This window comes from Megascapheus bottae, chromosome 19, assembly GCF_031878675.1.
Source record: "Megascapheus bottae isolate mThoBot1 chromosome 19, mThoBot2.hap1, whole genome shotgun sequence".
NCBI lineage: Eukaryota > Metazoa > Chordata > Mammalia > Rodentia > Geomyidae > Megascapheus > Megascapheus bottae.
In genome coordinates this window covers 18,726,766-18,751,352 of record NC_143527.1, presented here as the reverse complement: position 1 = coordinate 18,751,352, position 24,587 = coordinate 18,726,766, and the positions used below count along the sequence as shown (strand labels likewise).

General features: G+C 35.0%; 1 protein-coding gene across 4 annotated transcripts in view; it reads right to left on the bottom strand.

The window, feature by feature from the left end:
• Positions 1 to 1,085: 1,085 nt before the first annotated feature.
• Smad2 (SMAD family member 2) overlaps positions 1,086 to 24,587 on the bottom strand; it is a 64,074-nt gene continuing 40,572 nt past the window's right edge. For 3 of the 4 annotated variants that reach the window (XM_090353138.1, XM_090353136.1, XM_090353137.1), the window contains exons 3-11: positions 22,275 to 22,364; positions 21,058 to 21,251; positions 20,068 to 20,202; positions 17,889 to 17,963; positions 14,480 to 14,533; positions 12,982 to 13,194; positions 10,134 to 10,271; positions 9,835 to 9,979; positions 1,086 to 8,536 (exon numbers count right to left, since the gene is read on the bottom strand). In XM_090353138.1, the coding sequence (XP_090209264.1) occupies positions 8,413 to 8,536; positions 9,835 to 9,979; positions 10,134 to 10,271; positions 12,982 to 13,194; positions 14,480 to 14,533; positions 17,889 to 17,963; positions 20,068 to 20,202; positions 21,058 to 21,251; positions 22,275 to 22,364 (1,168 nt within the window). In that variant the 3' untranslated portion in view covers positions 1,086 to 8,412. The remainder of the gene's footprint in view (positions 8,537 to 9,834; positions 9,980 to 10,133; positions 10,272 to 12,981; positions 13,195 to 14,479; positions 14,534 to 17,888; positions 17,964 to 20,067; positions 20,203 to 21,057; positions 21,252 to 22,274; positions 22,365 to 24,587) is intronic. The other variant, XM_090353139.1, reaches the window with a different exon arrangement.

Sequence of the window (24,587 nt, the reverse complement as noted above, 5' to 3'; positions counted from 1 at the left end):
CCCAAATTGAATGCATCCTTGAACACTGAACTTACCCTGTATTAAGTCCATGCTCTTTCTGGGGCACATTATTCAGAACCTTTTCTTCCCCTAGGATCACATCTCTTACCTAATTTTAAAACTTTTACAGTAATACTATGACTGTACAGCAGTAAGAACAGAGATAGCCAAAATAAACTACTGAAAACAGTTCCTAAAACTTGGCAAATTATTTTCACACCCCCATCTACTCAATAACCAGTAAAGGCATATCGCTTAGAATGGAGTACAGTAACATTCTCTAGTGTCACTTTTTAGGAAGTGTACTTAATCTATGGCTGAACTGTTCTTGAATCTGTTACTGACTCAATGCTCTTACTTTCTAATGAAGAATTTAACAGTAGGCATCAGTGCTCATACCTAGAATGCTAGCTACTCAGTAGACTGAGATCTGAAGACAGATTTGAAACCAGCCCATGGGGGTTAAAAAAAAAAAATGAAGTGAGAAAGCTGGAACTAAAGGAATAGCTCAAGTAGTAGGTGGCAGCTGTAAGCAAAAAGCCCAGGAAGGGCACAAGGCCCTGAGGGTGTTTTGTTGTTGTTGTATCCATGTAATTAGGCAGTGGACACACAAAAATATAATTCCCTCAGAAAAAAAAAGATCAATAAACCAAAACCCATTAAAACAATTAAGAAGCAGTCCCATAATAACATGGTAAACAACTCAAATGGCTTTTTTTTTTAATGCTAAGAAAATTGTTCACCTTTCAATGGTGACAATATTGTTAACACAGATAGAGAGCAAAACAGGTAAAAAGTGAAAGCACATACAGATGCACACAAATATATATATAAAATTGACCAGAAATCACAGGACATTTAGGCAATGTTTTTTTTTTAAGTAGAATTATTTTTTAATACTTTAAATAGACTAAATATTTGGTGTGGGCAGGGGAAGGAAATCAGTATTTCACAACTTTACTTGAAAACCAGCTGTAATAAAAAGCCTCAGCTCACTGTTCGATAAAAAAGGAACCACATCATTCTTCTCACGTTTATAGAAGGCTTACAAAGAACACATCACAGTGCAGAGGATGCAGGTGCTGAAGACAGTGCATTCACCATACTGTACCACAACACCGATGTCTTCTTAGGAAACCCTTGGCTCGTGGGCTTGGTGTCTAGCTAGTAAGCACCTTCAAAATGGGAGGACATAAGACTTGCATGCCAACAGTGCAGCCTGTGTCAGGACACACTATTTTTCACCTGTGATTGGCTGGTGCATGTGATCATTTCAACACCACATTCACCAAAAAGAAATACTGTATTCTAGCCTTTTGAGCAGGATAGACTAGGACATTAATAGAGTTCAGGGCCTCAAAGGCTAGGTTTCTCTGATGAGGAGTAATCCACAACCACACTGCTTTTGTTTATTGTGAAGTTTCACACCTGACAGACTTACAGATTGTGAAGAACCTAGCTATCTAGGTGTCTCATTTCAGAAATTGCACTAAACACACAATGCCATTTCCTAGGTTGCTAAGTGTGAAGTCTCATCATGAAGTTTGTGTTTCTGGCTTCTGCCTATTACAATCTCAGGTCCTATCAACAGCAATAAGGAATAGATATCCACAAAGCAGGCAAGCATAGCAGCAACTAGGACCACATCAGGGAGTAAGAGTAAATCACGAGGACGCCAGAGAACAGTTCTTTCTGGTGAGCCTAGGGCTTGCCGACTCTGGCCTGAAGGGATATTCTTCAGTCCCTGGCATGCCAGAATAGTTGGCTACCCCAAGAATCTTACTCAATTCTCCCTCATAACCAACAGAGAAAAAGAATGTCCAAGAGCATTAGGCCATTTTTAAGGATGTCAGTCCTCAAATTCTCTTAGCGTACTTACTAAAGGCCAGTTCCTCCCAACTTGCTAAAAGGCTAAAGTCCAGAAATACCTTAAAGGTATTAGCTTTTCAAATATTTATGAGTAACCAAGCAACCTTAGTGGGCAGTAATAACCAAGTCCACTCTTGCAACTTGTTTGCACACAATCTTCCAAAAGTTCACCTGGCTTTGTCCAGTCGTACAGTATTTTACTCTATATTTTCAAGATTTTTCAGAGCTAGATGAATAATGGTTTAGTATGTTTTTCTATGATCCTTTTTAAGATTAAAAAAAACTGGCCAGCTACTATCAATATCTTAGCTTTATATAGTTAAAAAGAAGGCCAACTGGAGATATTTACAGAAAACCCCGAACCATGGTAGTTTCCACTGAGTTCTATTGGAAGGACTGGCCTTGGGGGAGAATGGCAAAAACACACTGATATACATTTTTATTTTGCCTACAATTTTGTGATCTAGTTCAACAACTGAAGAACTACTTTCATCTTAATCTCTATGAATTTTGTTTTATCCTCTTGTATAAAATGTTTAGTGTCACACCATCACTATCACTAATAAGAAGTCACAAATATTTATGCTTCAAAAGTCAGGGTCATAAAAGCAAAAAATGAAGCCTGAGGTAAAGTTGGTCCCTAAGAAATACTCAATCTGAGTTCTGTATTTTGCTAAGAAATATTTTTAATTAAATATTCATGCACACCGTCTAATTGCTATGTGATAATTATTTTTCCTGATTTAATCTGTTTGTATTAGGTACACACACCAGCAATGACTATCTTCCTAAAGTAAGGGCATATATTCTTCAGCAAGGTTTTCCAGCCTTTCTCTGCACAATCCTTTTCAGCATGAACTATCTGAGAACATGACAAATAACAGTGGCAAATCTATTTTTTTGTGGAGTTACTGAGGAAAGGAAATTTTCAATAGAAAAACAAACTTTAGTAAGACAAATGCTAAGAACCAACTTTATGCTACAGCATTGTGAAGGGCAGAACTTAATATAGGAATAGAAATATGGCAAGTTACCTAGTGACTAACCAAATAAAATAGCAAAAAAAAAAAAAAAAAAAAAAGATTAAGCCACAGGGAAAAGGAAGAAGAGTTGATTATGAAATGGAAAAACATCTGATTTTATCTGTCTTTATAATTCTACAACTTCACTTTATCCTTAACTTAATGCATTATGGATTTTATTGTTCAATAAATGTCTTCAATCAGAAAGATTACTCATCTTAACAGAGCAAAGTGGAAATTTTGGGCAAGAGATTTTTTTAGAAAGGCAAAATGCTATTTCTCTTGAAATTAAAAATAAAATACATTAAAGTCCTCTAAGTAGAACTCATAAACCCTCTCCCCTGTATCATCAGATACTGTATCTCAAAAGATGCTCTATGTCAAGCAGTAGTGTAATACTCTACTCTGGGCCTGCTGGTAGCAAACCAATTAATACTGAAATCACCCGAGGTTAATATACTCTAGTTAAGTCCCCTGTGCGTCAGGGAGGACCAAAGGAACCTTGGGAAACCCAATTCCGCTGAGTATAGCTAACAAGTCAGGCTGTAAACCACCTTCACTCAAGTTATCATTAGCTACCAGAGAACTTGACCTTCTGGTGGTACTGTCCAGGTATCCTAAGCAATCTGAGGTAGGGGGGAAAACTAAAGAAGAGGGGGCCATCTAACAACAAAATCATCAATCCTAAGTACATTCCAAAAACCATTAAATGTTAGTAATTTGGTCAAGGTGTACATACCTTTATCTGCTGTTGATAAATCTACTTAGGATTCTTGTCAAGTTGCCTAAAACTGGCCACCTAGAGAAACAGCTAAATTAGAACTAGAAGAATGAAAAGAAAAAAAAAATACCACCACTGGTCTGTGATGAGAGGAAAATATCTGAAAGCAAATTAGGAAGATTTGAGACTTAAACAACAGAATCATTCATGCTGTTAAAATGATCCTTATGTTTGTTTTTCTGCATATGTATATACATATATATAAACTCATATACACACATCGTTTTTGTCCTGCTAAAAAATGTGAATTCTATTATATGTAACATTAGCTGTAATATCCAAGATAAAAACAGTTCCTACATGAATATATGTATGAGACAAGTTTTTATCAAAAAGGCTATCTATGAGACTAATACAGTTCACATTTCCTAGCTGTGAGCCTCAAAACACAGGAAAATTCCACTCCAAGAGACTGCCTCTCAATCCCAACACACAAAGGTAGCCTGAATGAACAAAATAGTCACAAAAACTTGCAAAGGTGAAAAAGGAACTCAATAGCAGGGCTGTCTGGCTGGAGACCATATTCATTACCATGATGATCGTACTAAATATAAAAATTTAGTAAGCCCCAGGCTGGAATAGGGCTAACACTAGCTTTAAGTACCAGAAAAGTCATTATAAAGGTAACTTAAAGTCTGCTAATTTTCTACTTGCCAGTCACCAAGACATTTAACCAGGTAGAATTTGAGCTATATTTGTAAGATTAAAGTTTTGACCTTCCTGGTAAAGAAATGAGGACTGGTTATACAGAAAAAAAAAATCTTCCTTTGAATGGTCAAGTTCTGAGGGAAAAAAACATTCTGCAGGTGCACACATAAAATATGACTGGCAGGGGAAAAGGTTATCAGCAAGTACCACTTAAGATACATATTGTCAGAAAGGAAGAAGCAAAACAAAAAAATTCCATTGGGGAATATAAAAAAGGATTCAGTTAAGTAAAGCACATGAAAGACAATGGGCAGAATAATAGAAAAGATCCCTGGTTGTTCATGTCCAGACAGTGATAGCTACTTAGGGAGATGGAATGTTATAGGGGCAAATGGGGATATAAGAATGTTCTGTTTTTAAAAGCAAAGACCACATATAAGACAGGTTTTCAGTACAGTGAAGATTGTCTTGTGTTTCTCTAAATCCCATTATCACCCATCCCAATCCAAACTAAGAGGGGGCCTAAGAAAGAATAATTGCTACATTCTGTAATTCTGAAAAGGATAGATTTGAAAGGATAGATTTGTATATGGGCAGCTTTTAGAAGAGGTAGAGAAACCAACTGGGCATATACTTTCTTTTATTTGTTTCAACTAGCAAGAGACTAGACTGATTGTTTTTCATCTTCAAAGTCTTAGTCTTGATGAACCCAACAAAGGCACAAATCAAGTAAATTAAAATAATTTTAACAAAGGGAAAAATCTGACAATGTTTATAAGGTAGACGAATGAAACAAACTGCATATGGTTTAAAGTAAAAAATACAACTAGATACTAAATAATCTGCAAATATATTCAGAATACAAAGTACTAGTGTAGAATGAGAAGATTTAGCTTTCCAGAAAAATTGAGAGTATATGCTCATAGGACTAAGATATGCTTGATGGCCAGGACAGTACTCTAGGCATAGTTTGATTACTCAACATCTATCAAAGTAGACAACAGGCATCAACATGTCCACTGACTGCATGTGTACCATAATGTATTGTCTGTATATCAAGAAAACTTTAACATGGTGAAATTAGCACAAGTCTGGTACGACATCCTGTTATATATTTCTAATCTAATTCTAGAGAATCTAAAAAACATATTTTTAAAAGGCAATAAAATTATTTTTTCAGAAGAAATGCCACATGGCACTCCACCAGCCACCACGTCCTAGGCCCGCTCCACAGTGCCTCTGTGGAGCCATTGGGAAGACATCTACCAAATCATCGTAGAATCGGGACAGCAGCACAGCCACTCAGTTCTGGGGTACTGCATGGACAGACGACATCATAGGGCTGTAAAGGGTAAATCCTAAGTAATGCTGCTAACTTAATTAAAATCAAGACAAAAATCAAGAGAGGAGACACTATCATGGGGAATAAGAACTATTCCTAGAAAACAAAAGGGGGGAAAGAAAACAAGCAACAAAAATTAGGCCACAGTAGACAAAAATATAATACAAAAACCAGTATCTCATTAAAAGAGCAAATAGGATCATTAAACATATTCACACAAACATAATCACCACTGTGATGAAATCAACTGCTCAATACAACAGGAGTTTTCAACATCATTACAAGTTCTCAAGTACATCAAAGCTTTCAATGAAGGAGAGATCCTCCACTGAGATGGCCAGCAGGCTTGAAGGTGGTAATACTTGGGAAATAACTCACACACTGGCAGTGGAAGTAACAATTAGCAAGAAACAGGAAGTCTGGAAGCAAGCAGCAGGTCACACGTTGATGAACATTTGCACAAGAAAGGGTTTTTAACTAAGTTATTGGCCTGGTGCAAATAGGAAATTTTTCTAGCAAAGGTTTGAGGAAAAGCATTTATTAGTAAGAATGACATGAAACAGTGTATCACAAAATAAGGCCGCCTTCAACATAATAAACTGTAGCACTATTCTGGTCTTCAAGTTTGGATTTGTTTAGAGGTTTCTGTGTAAAGCATGACCACTTAATAGTGAATTACTTTTAGCATGAACCTTTCTGTTTGATGCTGTCCCCTTCACCAAGAGCGCTAATCTCCCTTGGCTCTTCACATGGCTTGCTCCTTCTAGACCAGGTGTTAGCTTAAGCATCACTTCCTCAGACGCCTTCTTAATGTCCTACCTGAAGCATCACATCCGTTATTCTCTAGACAGTACCCTGTTTATCTCCTTCATAGACACATAAGATGATTACAGGTTTGATCAATGTTGTCTTGGCAAAGGCAGGAGCTGAGCTGTCTTGTTCACCTTCTCCTAAAGACTAAGAAAAGTTCCTAGTACAGAACAGGTGAACAATAAATATTCATTGAATGAATAAAAAATTATTATACCAAATTCACATGAACACATACATATTCACACAAATATATGAAAATGGAAAAGTATACAATAGGAAACAACCAAATGCTGAAAAACAAAAGTATCAAAAATGAAACCTGTACATACAGGTAAATATGGTTTCAAAGAACAAGTACCAAAAGTATCTATCTCCAAAAGTATGAAAATTCACGAAAATGAGATCAGGAGTGGTTATTCTACTGGGATGTAAACAAGAAGAAATGTTTACATTGTGATGGGTCAACATTAAACATAATTATCTGCTACACTGGTCTATCAACAGAGCTGCTGGAATCATCTCACAGCAATGCATAAAGTGAACCTCATACCTAGAAAGAGTTAGGAACAGGTCAGACTGCAGGGAAGTAAATGCTTAAAAAAAAAAAAACTTGCTACATTGCTTTTCTCCTAATTTTCTAAATTCTTCATTATGCAAAACAGCATCCCATTTAGAAATTGAGTACAACATACTTTAAAAACAGATGGCCCTTATCTGCTGATCATACCTCAGCATCACTCTCCTGGGGTTTTGCAGAAGCAATTACGTTTATAAAATGTCCATTTCATAATACAATCTGGTAACTGAGGCAAATGAAGCTCCTCAAATCAAAGAGCAGAAGGCCTACTACTGAAATGTTTTTAAATAGCTTTTAGAAAAGGATACTTTATTACTAGATTGGCTTTTTGAAAAGGATAAATATGCTGAAGTAATTCTACCATATCCCTGAAAACAATTACACTGTCATTTGTGTATTTTTTATGAAGTGGAAGGTTAAATCAGTAGACTGATAGGCTATACAAGTCAGTTATGATCTGGTTGCAAGTCAAGGGAACTTAGTCCATACCAACTTTTACTGGTCCCAGAGTTAACTGGTGCCAGGGGCTATCAGCGCAACTATTACTGGTAATGATGTCACGCTGCACTGTTTTGGTATCAGAACAAAAGTGGGATGAAGAGAAGAGGCTTGGGAAAAGTTTTCAGCAAGGTATCCTAGAGTAAGATTTACCAATAAATGAACAAACACAAAAAAGAATGACTGTTAAGCCCCACTGAACACATTAAGGTCAAGGATTTCAAAAGTTAATCCGCTTTTCTTCCCCCCAAGAGTTTATTTTTTGGTAAAAGGCAGAAAAATTAGTTTTTCTACAAGGAAAATCTGCTTCTAAATGATAATTTGAAAATCTCGATATATATATTATATATTAAAAAAGACACACAAAAATAACGGATAAGTGGGAATAACAGAGTAGGTACTGTAACTTTATAAAGGCTTGCCTAGGTCAAGAAGCAGCACACGCATACACACACGCATACATACACAAACACACATACACACACCTCATTTAAGCAAACTAAAAAAATGTATATAAACAGCACAATACTGCAACACTGGGTCATGATTCATTATCTGTACACATATCTACTACTGTATTAATAAACCTTTGGGACACTCAGTCTTAGGCCCAACAAGATATTCTTAGTCTTTAAATCTTCTCTTTCCCTTTTTTAGGAGGGCATTTCTAGACACTAATTTTCCATCTAATATTCAAATATAGGAAATGATTCCACAAGGTGCTTTAATAGATGAGACCTCAAGTGCTGTTTTCTCTCTGGATTTTTTGGATAGCAAAGAGTCCACGGGGACCAAACACAAATACTATGACAGAAGAGTTGTTACATTAGTCTTTTGATGGAACTTGATTGATGACGAAGCTTTACGACATGCTTGAACAACGCACTGAAGGGGATCCCATCTGAGTTAATACTTTGTCCAACCACTGTAGAGGTCCATTCAGATGAAGTTCAATCCAGCAAGGAGTACTTGTTACAGTCTGCCTTCTGTTTGAATAAATACAAGGGGGGAAAAACTTAGCAGACTGTACATAATGTTATTTCATTTGAACAATTATTAATTTTGTATATCTGGATTATTATTTTGAAACATGGCTCATCTTCAAAATCAAAATATACTAATTAAGATTAGTTTATTAGGAAGCAGTGCTGTGGCTCAAGGGGCAAAGTGATATAGCCTTAAGCTGAAGAGCTCAGGGACAGTGCCCAGGCCCAGAGTTCAAGTCCCAGAACGGACTTGGAGGAAAATGTAGGCCCTGTCATGCTAAGAAGAGAGATATACACAGGAAGTACTATCTCAAACAAAGTGAGAAACAGTCACCCTCCTTACCAACCAGCCACAGAATAGTAATATACTTAAGTATCAAACAATTTAAATGGAACAGGATCCAAATTTAAATTATATCAAAATCAAATCAAATTTTGACCCATGCTAAATTTTTAACTACAAATGCCTTGAGAAGTGAACTTCCCCTAACAGACCCAAATAACACCTCCTTTAGCAACCTAACTCAGTCTTTTGGTTAAAAGCAAATAAACCAACAAAACGTCCCAACAAATTCTACAAACTGGCAACTCCCTGGGAAGCACAAATATTCATCCTGTCCCTCTCATGAGCTTGAGTTCTTATTTGCTACACAGACAAGTCAATAAAGGTGCTTTTAATTCTTCAATATAACAACCTTTCAAACCAAAAAAGCCTGTATCAGTTATTCACCTGTAAATGAATGACATGTGCCTAATATAACTTGAACAGTATTTCTAAAAATGTGTTCTGTAGCGGATGATGTCCGTGCCCCATTCTAGCCTTCAGATTATCAATGTGCTCGAACTAAGTGTTGACATTTACATTTCTATGTCTGAAAACTTTTTACTACATCTGTATATACAGTATTAGAAGAGTCACAGAGTGAACATCATTTGACTTTGGATAATATAAGATTAGGACCACAAATATGGAAGTAATTTATTCCAATGGCCTCTCATCTTCTTTATCCAATCTTACTGTTTTAAATTTTTATTTTCTAAACTAAGATCCAGTTCTATTGTCAGGATTACAACTTTCCACCCCATGTATGAAATCCGTTGCATTTTTTTAAAAAGTAGTTGATATCTCATCACAGAGTTATGGATTCAGGTCTCCAACTTTCCTTTAATGTTATACATAGAGATCAGCTAAACCTAGATCGTCAATGAAAATAGATCATAAATGAATGCTGGAAGAAATAAAAATAGAACAGAAATAATTATACTGTAGATTAATGAACTGAATATGTATTTCATACCGGTATTCTGCTCCCCAACCTTTCACAAAACTCATTCTTATGGTGCACATTCTAGTTAGCTGATACACGGCTTCAAAACCCTGATTAACAGACTGAGCCAGCAAAGCAGCAAATTCCTGGTTATTGAAAATCTTTAGGTTACAACCTAGAAAAAAAATTAAAAGCTTTGTATGAAAACAGTATCATTATTTGAAAATAATTTAAATAGGGATACAGGATTTATAATAAGCATGCACATAATCTCCTGATTCTTAAAACAAGTTGATATGATGGGCTTATATATACCGTTGAGTTCATACCTGGTGGAATTTTACACACTGTTGCAGGGTGCCAGCCGTATCTCTGATTGCAATTGGGGCTTTGCACAAAGATTGCACTATCACTTAGGCACTCAGCAAAAACTTCCCCACCTATGTAATATAAGCGCACTCCTCTTCCTAAAACAAAATAATACTAGGTTAGTCTTAAAACATTTATTATTTCAGCATAACTATGAATCTTCTTGAGAAATTCTAAAATGATCTGATGACCTCTTTCATGGCCAGGCCTTTCTGAAGTTTATTGATCTTTAAACGTAATACATACTAACAAATTTTAAACTATATAGGAAAGTACACTGACAGAACACTTGCAACAAATTATATTTAAAAACTAAAAAAAAAAATCTTTAAAAATGGAACTAATTTTTAGAGGATGACTTTATGTTTGGACAAGTATATTTTCATTATAACAGAATTTCTTAAAGATTCCATGACCGTTAAGAAAAAAAAAAAGCATTTTAAAATATCAAGAGGCTAAAAAAGCTATGTATCAGAGTGGCAACCAAACCTCTAGATACATATATGCAAAATTAAGCTAGAAAAAAATCAGCATGGAAGTATTTTAGTATTCCTTTCAGAATCTGACCAATCAAAAGATGTAAAGGATTGTTTTATGACAGAATATAAGAGTTGCCCTGGTGTCAGGCCCTTTTCTGTCAGAGAATCTTTCAGATGTGTTAAGAAATTTTCAAATATAATTATATTAGAAAATAAGCTGACCTTAAGAAGGGAACTCAGGGCCAGGAGTTTGGCCAAATGGTCAAATGCTTGCCTAACATGCGCAAAGACCTGAGTTTGATTCCTTGGTACCACATACATAAGGAAAAGCCGGAAGTGGTGCTTTGGGTCAAGTGGTAGAGCTCTAACCTTGAGAAAGCCCAAGGACAGTGCTTAGGCCCTGAATTCAAACCCCAGGACTGGCAAAAAGAAAGGGAGCATATTCCTGTGCAGCAAAAGGAAAAGACAATCAACAAGCCAAATTTACAGATCAATGCAGAGTCTGGTACTCTTTCCTCTTAAGATTGGAATATTATGGTTTCCCTCATTTGTCATAATCAGTAGAAACGTTGGGCTCTCCTAGCAGAGATTTGCAATAGAGCAAAACCTAGATACATAAGGCCATACAGTATGATGCTAAATGAAAGGACCTCTAGGATATAGAAACAAAAGCCATATAATGAATGATTGTTGTCCTTAATGTACTATGTTATCTCTCATCTCTTTTGCTGTCCCTTGGTTATCTCATATTGTTACAGTATCCCACTCTGTTACCCGATATATCGGATATATTTGTATTTGGTTATTTGAAATTGGATAGGGAGGGGGGAAAACAAGATGAGGGGTGGGGGGGGAGGGAAATGGGAATCAAGATATGTGAAAGGGTATCAATGTATGTGAATTAATGCACCTCTTATCTGGCAAATATCATGTAACCCTTCTATTAATTACAATAAAAATATAAAGAAAAAAAGACTGGAATATTTATACAACAATCAACTAGATAGATTCTTCCGTTTCTATTTTCTGAACAAAATCACAGGACAAACAAGAAACCAAAGGTATAAACGCAATCTATAATTATTGCTATCTAAAACTATGTTGAAATAAGTAAATAGGACAGGGGATATCTGTTCCTTTTTTTATGAAAAATCCTGGTTAAAACACAAAAGACAAAATAACTGGGCTGATATGTGGCTTCAGTGGTAGAGCATTTGTCTAGCATGAAAGGTCCTTAGTCCTCATTACAAGGAAAATAAGAAGAGAAGAAAAAAGAAAATACTACGTGGACAAAGTAGGGGGTTGGCAAGAGGCTTTCTTCACTTGCAATGACACCTGCGCACTTTAGTAAGATGATCCAAATTTATTTATCAACCAAGACTTGGAAATTCTACCCAAATACAACTAAGTATAGTCTCTTTCACTTTATAGTACCAAAATTACTCTTTTTGTAAGCAGCATTATTAAAATTATTCTTTGGGAAGCAGCATTATTTCTTGCAAAATATAAGGGCAAATTCATAACAGAACAAACTTGAAGTTATTCTGAAGTATTCAGAATGATGTTCAATTACTAGAGACACTCAAACTTTTTACTTCACTGTTAAAAAAAAATACTATATGTATCCCAAAGGATTTCAGCATATGTAGATTATATTTAGAGAAACTTACCATGTAATAAATTAAAACTGAGATCCTGAAAGTACTAATTCATTTAAAAACCAAAACAATAAACCTGTCACTTATTAATGTAAAGAATGTATACAAAAAATAACTCACTCTCAGTATAACAAGTATAAGGAAGTGACAGTATTTCAGTCATTTCCAAATTTCTTTACCTCAAACTTCTTTTGGATTTATGTGGCAGTAGTGCATTTAAACTCTTGTAAAACCCTATGCCATGTAGCCTCTGAAATATTCAGAAATGGGGGTTTGTGACTTGGTACCATTAGGAAAACATTCTGATCTCATCAACCTGCAGAAAGGGTTTCTAGAACTCTCAGTGATCCATAACCCCCTCATCATGAGCAACTCTGAACTATTTATTGAACTATTAAGACACAGTATAGTCTTAGGTTGTGAGCAGATTTGATTAAATATAATTTATTTGAATATATGTTTATTGAAGGACTTCTCACTAAGAAGAGTGCCAAGTAAACATTAATTTAAAGCAAGACATGAAATCTGAAGAATCTTCAGGATTTATCAAAAACACTGAAACCTATATACTTAACTGTGATAGCATTTAAACAATGGAAGGCTAGGTATTTTACACAGAGGCCCATATAATAAGTATACGGCACTAATTACTCACACCTGGAAAAACATACCTATATGTCTTCTTGTCATTTCTACTGTAGCATTTCGATTAACATTGGAGAGTAAACCTAAGCAGAACCTCTCTGAATTTGATGGATCTGTAAAGCCATCTACAGTGAGTGAGGGCTGTGATGCATGGAAAGTCTCTCCAACCCTCTGGTTTAATTCATAATAGGCTATTGAACACCAAAATGCAGGTTCTGAATAGGTAACTGGCTGCAAATCTGGAAAAGAAAATAAGTAAAAGGGAGATGTGTGAACAATTTAAGACATAGAATAGTACCATCTTCTTCATATGCTCTATTCCAGAAGACACAGCCATCAGTTAAGGAAGTAGATGGAACTGTTTTCACAAGCAGTATATTCTTAAATTTCCCCCATCTCATGAAGTGTCACTTTATGCTGGATTATTTGCTTTGTTAGTTTCTCCCCAATGATAAAACCATAGGCCATAAGTCAACTTGCTATATCACATACATTGTAAAAAATACATAATGGGCGACCAGGAGTTTGGCCTAATGGTAGAGTGCTTGCCTAGCATGCATGAAGACTCAGGTTTGATTTCTTGGTACCACATACATAGTAAAGAGCTATGGAAGTGTGCTGTGGTTCAAGTGGTAGAGCTTTAGCCTTGAAAAAAGTTCAAGGACAGTGCTCAGGCTGAGTTCATGTGGCTAAGTTCAAGCCCCATGATGGCAAAAAACAAACAAACAAAAACATAACGAAGAAGGTTAATTTTTGGAATGATAAAGTATCAAGAAACAGCAAAGATTAGTAAGTCTAAAGACAAAAGTGTAAAAACAACAACAACAACAACAACAACAAACAGGTGGGGGCCCGTGGCTCATGCCTGTAATCCTACTTACTAAGGAGCCTGAGATCTGAGAATCACGGTTCAAAGTCAGCCCAGGCACTAAAGTCTATGAGACTCTTATCTCCAATTAACCACCAGTGGTGCTATGGCTCAAGGAGTAAAGTGCTAGCTGAAGATCTCAGGGACAGTGTGCCCAGGCCCAGAGTTCAAACCCCATGACTAGATAGATAGATAGATAGATAGATAGATAGATAGATAGATATGACCTTTGTCACTTGTCTATTTTGACTTGTGAAGTTGTTCTAGTTATTTAAAAAAAAAAAAAAGTGAAAGGCTGGGAGTGTGTGGCCTAGTGGTAGAGTGCTTGCCTAGAATGCATTCCTTGGTACCAAATACATAGAAAATGCTAGAAGTGGTGCTGTGGCTCAAGTGGTCGAGTGCTAGCCTTGAGAAAGCCCAAGGACAGTGCCTTAGGCCCTTAGGTCAAGTCCCAGGACTGGCAAAAAAAAAAAAGGTAAAATCTTCTACATATAAACAAAATTAAACCAATAAAACACAAAGGATATGTAAGTAGAAACATGGAAAATAAATTTATTTCATGGGAAAATAAAAATCACATATATATATGAAAAATATTTTTTAGACTGGATTTTTTTCTGAAGTAGATATTGTGAAAACAGTAGTCTTTAACTTACCCAGGCTATGATTAACAGGAGACAGGGTAGTAGGAGACAATTGAGCTGGAGAGCCTACAACAAAGGAAGGAAACTTGAAATAAGAGATTGAACAATTTACAGAATTTCTAATTAAGTAATCATAAAACTGTTCATAATTGGATGCAATTCAACATTAATACATAAATTGAATTCCAAGAATTCAATATGCTTGTATTTTAATTTTGGAAGTTTCAACAGAAGAGTATGACAGTTTTGGCTTTTCACTGTCCAATTCCCCATCCCAAAGAAATCCAGTACTGAAAGCTCTTTTCCTAAATCACTGTAAGACCCATATAAGCAAAATTATTTGTACTACTTCTCTTAGAACTTGTGTTTCCATTATTACCTGCTTGTCTACCATCCAACTGTTACTTAACAATACATTGTACATTATAATTCCACTATGATAGATATTCAGGCTTTTAATTTTTTTTCTTTAAGAAATAGCACTGTAGGGACTAATCTTGTATGCTTTGGAAACTTTCAGTCATATCTGAAAGATACTCTTATCAGACAATCTGTCAGATCTTAATGTTTGTATATGGTTAATTTTGGTAAAATTATCATTTACAAAGGCTGTATATCTTTAAAATGTTAAAGAACATTAAAAAATGGTGAGGCTTTAACTGGTGACAAATGATAACACAGTATAGTTTTAATTATCATTTCTCTTATAAATGACACTAACTAGTTTCTTATACTGTATTTCTTTATATGAACAACCTGTTCTTTATTTTTTTCCTATAAGATCATTCTTTTTTACTGATTTGTATAAGGCTCTTTATGTTTAAGAGATATCAGCCTCTTTGTGGTAAATTGCAAATATCTGGTTGATTTATGATTCAATTCTGATTCTGACAATGTAGCATTTATTGAGTTTCAAATTACCATTTAATGAAACAGTGCTAACAGCGAATCTTCTAGTCTTCTTTAAAATAGGTAATTTTTTTTTAGCATTTTACCCCTAAGCCCTTGAAGATGAGAGATAAAATTACTTCTTCAGAACTCCTATATTGACAGTCTCAAGCAATATAAATGAGTATTGCTATGCTAGTATTATATTTATGTTTATGTAATCAATGTTACAAAAGCCTTGTCTTTTTCTATGTTCTATAAGTTTAAGTAGTATTTTTACAGTACACTCAAAAGCTTAGTATTCTGGGAAATTTCCTGAGGTTAACAATTTCCTAGAGTTTGCTACTGGAGATTATTTCTTCGATGAATGATAGCTTCATTTCTCTGAATCACATTTATTGAGTTATATTTTCTCAGAAAATCATCTGATTTTTCTCCATTTTAAGTAATCCTGGTCACTCAAATCAAGAAAATAAGAGAGTACAGTACAAATATATAAAGTAGGAAAAAGGACCAGCAAAGGAGATAACAGAACAAAACAATCTTTGATTAAGATTACTTCACTCAATTCCATATAACTATATTCTACAGCACTAGTTGTAAATGCCAAATAATTTACTGGCATTATAAACATTGGATAGATTTTACGTATAATTATCATTCATTAAATGTTTAGGGAAAATCATCTGAAACAGCACAATTTACATACAGCTATGATTTATTAAGGACTTAAATATTAATAGGATAGCAAAAATTAATTCATTTTAAGGTAATTTGGATTATAACTATAGAGTATTAGCATTAGCTATATAGAAAATCTGAAAGGAGAATTTGCTAAGAAATGAGTGTCTAATCCTTAAGGTACAGACAGGGTAGAACACTTCAAATTATACAATTGCAGTGACATCAAAGCAATTTCATTGGTAATCTACTAATTCTACTGATATTTTATTATAACCACTTAGAAAAGCCTTGAAATCTTAATATTATATGTTGAAGCTTCTTCTCTATCACTGTTGGATATGACAGCTAAAAGAAATTACATACATCAGGTCAGGTACAGAATACACTGGATAAATGATCCATAAGTGAGAACTCAATCTTTTTTTTTTTTTTGCCAGTTGTGGGGCTTGAACTCAGAGCCTGAGCACTGTCCTTGGACTTTCCTCAAGGCTAGAGTTCTACCACTTGAGCCAAAGCACCACTTTCAGCTTTTTCTATGCATACGGTACCAAGGAATCAAACACAGGTCTTCTGCATGCTAGGCAAGCACTCTACCACTAGGTCAAACTCCTGGCCCTGAGAACTCATTCTTAAAGATATACTGGATAGCTATTCCCCAGCCCCTATTCTCTGAAAATGTGTTAGGCTATTTACGGCCTTTTATCAAAGAGCCTTTTAAGTGTATATGTGATGGCACTGGGGCTTAATCTCAGAACCGTGCCTGACTATCACTCAAAGTTGACACTCTACCACTTGAGCTATACTGCCACTTGCAGCTTTCTGAAAATTAATTCAAGGTAAGAGTCTCAGGGATTGGTCTGCCCAGACTGGTATTGAAACTCAGCCCTCAGACCATAGCCTCCAGGAGTAGCAAGGATATAGGCATGAGCCACTGGCACCCAACTTAAAAGAAATATTCGTACATCTTTTTGGTGTATATCTTAGTATAACTAAAAATTTTAAACAGAAGCATAGAATATAAAAAGGATTTCATTTATTATAAAATGAAAGAAATTTTAATTTTTTTTATTATTTTTAAGTAGTTGTACAAAGGAGTTGCCTTTTAACAGTTTATGAATGCAATGTGTTGATAAATGCATTGATGATTTATTCATAAATCATCAGTGTCATAAGAAAAACTTTTAGCCATTACCTTATTTTATTTTATTTTTGCCAGTCCTGAGGGTTTGAACTCAAGGCCTGGTCACTGTCCTTGAGCTTTCTCAAGGTTAGCACTCTACTCTTGAACTGTAGCACCACTTCTGGATTTTTCTATGTATAAGATACCAAAGAATTGAACCCATGGTTTTGTGCATGCTAAGAAAGCCCACTACTACTAAGCCACACTCCTAGCCCCTAACTACTATTTTAAAAGTAGTATATGCTTGTTTTTTCATGATAACATTATCTCCCTTTGGTTGTTACTATCAAAATGGAAAATTCTCTTTTCTGGTATGTTTCTCAACTTCTCTAAATTTAGGAAGGGCCTCCTCCAAGTTTCAAACAATGCAAGTAAAGTACAATGGACCGTAGGCATCTTCAGAAGATTGGCCCAAGACTCCAAAACTATTTGTGGACAATAAAAGTTTACAGCTACTTACCTCATAGAAAATGATATAGAAAATACTGTGGGAACAGTTGATACATTGTATTATTTAGGAAATAATGACCAGGAAAGATCTGTACCTGTTCAGTACAGATATAAAATGTTTCTCAAATATTTCCTATCTGTGGTTGGTTGAATCTACACCTGTGGGGCTTGTCAATACTAAATAGTTATTATTTGGACATTTTGACCATTTTTTTTTACCTGTATCCATACTTTGGTTCAACTGCTGATCACTTGTCTCTCCATCTTCACTGATATATCCAGGTGGTGGGGTTTCTACAACAGTTTAGAACAAATCAGTTACTCTGATTTGATTTTACCTTTTCTCATAGCTACCAAATATGAGCAATCTCCAAATAAAAGATAAAAACATTATTATTTTTTTAAAGGTAAGATTGAATACTGAGGATTTATGACTCAAGTGCTGACCAAAACCTTCCAAGTATATCTTTAAAACCTACTTGCAATACAATTCAGCTCCCTTGGCATTTCATTTGTGTGTGTGTGTGTGTGTGTGTGTGTGTGTGTGTGTGTGTGTGTAACTGAGAGTGAGAGAGAGACACAGAGACACACAGAGAGAGACACAGAGACACACAGAGAGAGACAGGGAGGGAAGAAAGGAGAATTGTGTATGTAGGTACTGGAGCTTGAAGTTGGACTGGTTACTGTCCCTTAGATTTTTTTACTCAAGGCTGGCACTCTACTACTTGAGCAATGGCACCATTTCTAGTGGGGTTTTTTTTGTGTGGTTAACTGGAGATAAGAATCTCATGGACTTTCTAGCAGGGCTTGGCTTCAAACCACAGGCCTCAGATCTTAGCCTCTTAAGTAGCCAGGATTACAAACGAGAGCCACTATCACCCAAACTCTCTTGGCATATTTTATTAAATGCAAACATATTTATCCATCTGGCTCATTCCCATTATGTACATATTCTGAGATAAGAGCCCACAATACAAGTTTTATAGGATAACTATGATAAAATGGTCCAAAATTGACCTAGCTTTAAAGTCTACTTAAAATCTTGTCGATTTTTCAGGATTTCTAACTAGTAACTTCTAAAAGTTAGAAGTAGAAAATTCATGCACATATGGCTGTACTCTATCAGCAAAACACTACAATGTATCATTTTCAAAAAAAAATTTTTTGGGGGGGTGTCAGTTGTAGAGCTTGAACTCTGGGACTGTGCGTAGGTGCTGTCCCTGAGCTCCTCAACTCAAGACTACTGCCCCACCCCTGGGCCTGGACATTGTCCCTGACTCTTCACCTCAAGGCTACCGCCCTACACTTTGAGTCACAGCATCATTTCCAGTTTTCTAGTCATTAATTGGAGATAAGAGTTTCATGGTCTTTAGTGCCCAGGCTGGCTTTGAACTACTATCCTCAGATCCTCAGGTTACAGCCAATTTTCAACAGTTTTTTTTTCCCCCGCCCAGCAATTTTCAATACTTTTAAATTATAATTTTTTATTGTGATTAACAGAAGGGTTACATTATATTCACCAGATAGAAGGTGCATAACTTCACAAACATTGATATCCTTTCTCATGACATGATCCCCCTTTCCCTCCCACCCTCCCTCTTCAATACTTTTTTTAAACGAAATATTCAAGAGGCATCTGAATAGCTGAGTAAACTTTGGGGGGGGGGACCCTAAGACCAAAAATCCAGCACATAGCTAGTATCCTATCTTTAGTTTCTGCATGGGGAAAACAAATAAGGGGAAATATACAGGAAAAATAACTGTTACTACTGATATTACTGTTCTCTTAGAAAAAAAATAGCTAAAATTGCAAGAACTATATTGTGAAATTTACTAAATTACATAAAACGAGAGAGTGGAATTTTTGGAACCATATGGTAGAATTAATTCATCTTTCATCAAGAGTTTACAAAAGTCCATGAAAAACTTAACTAAAAATAAGAGGTTTTACTATAGTCAATATAATTAGTGTTATTATATCTACTGGGTTAAAACATCATATCTCCTATAGAAATGTTACACTTAATTATTCAATTATATGGGATCATTTAGGAAGCTTTCTCTCTGTTACATTTGTTTCAGAAATACAATTTTCCTGAACCATTTTTTTGTTACAATCTGTATTTCCCTGTTTCAACAACAAGGACAAACTTTTACTACACTCTTTTCTGCTTCTCACAATACTTTGATTAAACCCACTGAAAAAGAAAATGAATATAAAGTAAAAGCTTTTCTCTAAAGAAAACTGATTAAAATGTACTAATGTAACCATCCCACAAAGCAAGATTTTTCTATTTAAAATCTTGAAAAAAAGTGAAACCATGATTTATTAACACTCCACTGTTAATGACAAAATTGTTATCCTAAGTTTTAGGCAAGTTTCAGAAGGCAAAAATACCTGGGATGTAATTACTCTGTGGCTCAATTCCCGCTGGGAAGTTAGTGTTTTCTGGAATGGAGTGGGTGTAATCATCCAGAGGCGGTAGTTCTGTTAGAATCTCAGTGTGCCGGGGCACTAACACCGGAGGCAAGACTGCAAGGATTAAAGAAAACCATTAGCGGCAAGGAGCAAAGAAAGGTGTGGAGGGACCTTAATAAAAGTATCACAAGGAAGAAGGAAACAGATTCATTTTTAGAAGTTACCAGAGTTCACCTATTTAGTATTATAGTAGTTCCTGAGAAAAGATAAATGTGATCACAGATTTAATTTACGTAATCTACCACTTACATTTCCTACTATCCGAGTTCATAAAACTCTAGGGGAGTTTCTAAAAAATACAGCTTTTTTTTTTTAAGGTTTCACACTCTAAAGGAAAATCTTGCAATAAATGAGCTTGAATAAACTTCATATACACAAATGTCATGAAAAATAGTCTTGAAATTGCATTCAAGATGCTTAGCTAGGTGCTAATGACTCAGTCCTGTAATCCTAGCTACTCAAAGGCTGAGATATGAGGATTACTGTTCAAAGCCAGGCCAGGTGGGAAAGGGTAGAGTACTAATTTGAGCAAAAATGCTTCAGCTTCAGGATTGAAACAAAAAAAAAGAAAGAAAAAAGAAAAAGAAAAAGCAAGTGCTTGAAAACAGACATAGCAATAGAGGCATGGAACACTGTCAGCTTACTCTAAGAAGACAGTGGCCTATAATTTCCTGGACAAGTATCTTTATATATATAATATTCTATCCAAGACCTAGAACTCACTTATAAGTTTTACCATACATTTTTTAAAAGAAAACATTTATAACTACTATCAAAGAATACACTTAATTTAAGACAGTTTATTAAGCATTTTGTGCTAACATTTTCCTGCGGTCACAAGAGTCCCTAAAAATATTTAGGGTCAGGCATTTCATTTGTGGACAGGAAAAATCTCTGTAGTCTTCCTACCTGGTGTCTCAACTCTCTGGTAGTGATAAGGATTTACACACACTTCATCCTTTTTCAGATTAAAAGCATATTCGCAGTTTTCAATTGCCTTGAGCTCATGATGACTGTGAAGATCAGGCCAGCGCCATAATCGGCAGTATATAACATGTGGCAAACCTTTTCGATGTGAAACCTGAAGTCGACCATCAAGAGATCTATTGGGAAGCAATGAGAAAAAACAATGGAAGGGATTTTTTTTTTAAAGAAAAAGAAAAAATACAATAAGTCAAAGGGGCTAAGTATACTGAGAACATAAAGAAAGGAATGACAGCCACTGAGTTAGCTTTCGTGAAAACCAGGAAGAAAAGTGTACTCTTTAACCAATCTGATCAAGTGAGCAGCAGCACTAGCAGATGTTTCCTATCAATACGCTGAGTGAATGACTCACATGCCAATGAAAGGCTCATCACTTGGGAAAAATTCATCTCTTAAAAGGAATACCACATGACTGAACTTGAAAAACATTTTGTCAGTATCTATCCTAAAATAAGCCAAACTCTTTCAAAGGGCAATAATTCTGTAGATAGTTGAATAGTCAAAAAAAGAAAGTAGAGTGAAGAATGATAAATATCAACAATGACGTGGAAGTAACTTACTCAGACTAATGTAACTCATCATTCAGTTGTGATTTTGGTAACAGAGGTATACTTATATATAGCTCACACATAAATGCAGATGGTGATGAATATGATGAGATGAAATGAACAAATACCAATATACTTTTAAAAAAGAGGTGATTTTTTAAAAAAGATAACAAAAAAAACCAAGTTAGCCTACGGTTAATCGTGATAAGGGATTCAGTAAATAACTATGTATTAGTACAAATATGATACTTAGATGACAACAAAAAATTTAGCAAGAACCGGTCATGTGTCTACTCAAAATATTAGACCAGTGACAGATTAATCTAATCTTGAACTACAATGAATTTATAGTATCAAACTTCTTATTCTTTAGGGGATAGAATATTTTTTTAAAAGATTCAAAACTCAAATTGCATTGATCAAAACATCGGCTGAAACATTTAATACTGGCAAGCAGATATTTTGAATGCTATGCCTTATTTTACATTAAGGAAACATCCTAAACAAAATTATAATAAGCAACCCAGTAGAGGTCTTCCAAAATACCCCCCTCCCACAAGATTGCTACGATTCCATAGAGGGCAGAATATTCACCTGGTTTGTTCAGAGAAGCTGTAAAGGCCTGTTGTATCCCACTGATCTATCGTATTTGGTGTACTCAGTCCCCAAATTTCAGAGCAAGTGCTGTGCATAAATTGAAAAACAAAAAATTGATGTGAACATGGAAGCATGGTTATTCAAAATACCATGATGTAAAACATGGAGAATGTACAGAATACTTCCTTCACCCAGAAAATATACATTGTTTGACTTTTTCACAGGCATTTAAGTGCTGGTTACTATATTTTCTATATGAAGGAAGCCATTAAAATGAAACATGTGACTCCAGATAAGTTATGATTATGTTTTTTAAAATGTGAACATCAATGCTGTCTAGCTTAGTGAAATCATACCTGTAATGTCCTTTCCCATTTCTTCTGTTCAAACAAGATCTAACACTCATGCCATCAGCCATTCAAAAATGCTCCAGTTTTATCACTCAGTTAAAAACTGAAAACTAACAAATTTTTATCTGAAAGCAGAAGCCCATTGGATAAAAAATCCAACTAAAATAAACATAAACAGTTAAGATTTTCAGGCTATTTGGCTGTGATAATTATATATTCAGTTTTACTGAAAATTGTTACTATTCTATTAAAGGACACTAGATTTTGAAGTTACTCTACTGTAGCACACCTTAAAATTTCTCTTCCACATTTCTTTTGAGAACATAGCCATCCCAGAGATAATTCTATTTTCCCTGCCACTTCTTCAATTCAATTCAATTCTGGAAGAAAGGAAGAGCTTAAAAGGAACTTTTGGAGTGGAATGTTTATTTGACTGCCATGGATCCTAGCTACAAGTAGTCAAAGGTAATTCTTCTGAAACTCAACTTCATTTCTCACATACTACAAAGTCATCAAAATTTCAAAAGGGAAGATGGACTATTTCAAAACAACTTTTGGAAATAGACAATTGATTACATTCCAAATTCACACACAGCTAGTAAGCTGACTGGATGACTTATTACAAAGGGGAACGGCTCAAGTGCTGACTTTGAGGCTAGGCAGAAGAGACCCCTAGTATATATCCTCGCATAGCATGTCTGCAGGAGAAATGCTGTCATGTCCTGCTTATTTACTACACAATTGAAAAAAAAATTTAAAGCATGTTGAGAAATTACTCTGCATTACCTTAGGATGTTTTAGATCCTTTTGCTTTTTAGTGTGCAAACTAAAACAACTTAAAACAAGACCAAATAGATGATAATCTAGACTTATCCTTTCCCCCCAAAGATAAGCTGAATTTTAAATCACAACCTAAACAGATTCTTTAATTAAGGCTTTTAAAAATCAAATATCTACTAGAATCTATAGCCTGGTATAAGTTTAAGTCAGAAAGTAATTACCTAAATTTTAGAACCTTCTGTGACTCTGAGTTTAAAAAAGGATCATTTTGTTTTTGGAAATAATTCAAGGAAAATGATTAAATGCAGTATAGGTCAGAGGCTACTTTGTTCTTGACATTCAAAAGAAAATTTCATTCAAGTTTCTCTAGGACTAACAAGAAAATCAGAACCTAAAACAGAGTATGAGGCTCTTAGGGTGAACTGTTTAACCTTGAAACTAATCAAATAATCAGTAGTTGTTAAGAACATGGAATCTAAAAGCAAACAAACCTAAACCTTACATCTTAACTCAGTTATTTTCTGACTACCATTAGAACATAATACTTAGCCTTTTACCTCTGCCTTTTATTAGACCATCCTCACAAAGAGTTCTTTTAAAATATTAAATGCTTCTAAAATATCTGCTTGTTGTGTATTTTATAATAAAATTTTTAACAATGTAAACAAAGCAAGTAGAATCAATGCAATTATAAATGTATCAAAATTATACAGGAAAACATTTTACGCTCAATGCAAAGATACATTAAATAATACATATGTCCATAAACAAAAAGATAGTTATCACAGATACAATTCTGCCAAATTTATATACTTGTTGCAATCTCAATAAAAAGGTCCAAATAAAATTACTGTAATATAGCACACCACAATAGATAAGCATGGCCAGTAAAACTGGCCTTACCAGATTCTAAAACACATGAATTTCCAGTAACTGAAGAAAGTTGCAACTAGTAAAAGAAAATACAACCACAACTGTATAGCAATAGTAGAATTACAGAAGGCTCAACTACATTAACTTTCTCCAAGATAATAAAAAATTCCAAATATAATGAAAGTCTTTGAAAGCAGTAGAAACAAACCAGAAGATAAAAATTAAAGGGATATAAATCTGTCAAAGAAAATTGTATTAGAGAGCTGTTTCCATAGTTTCATACTTAATAATACTCCCTAGAGTGAGC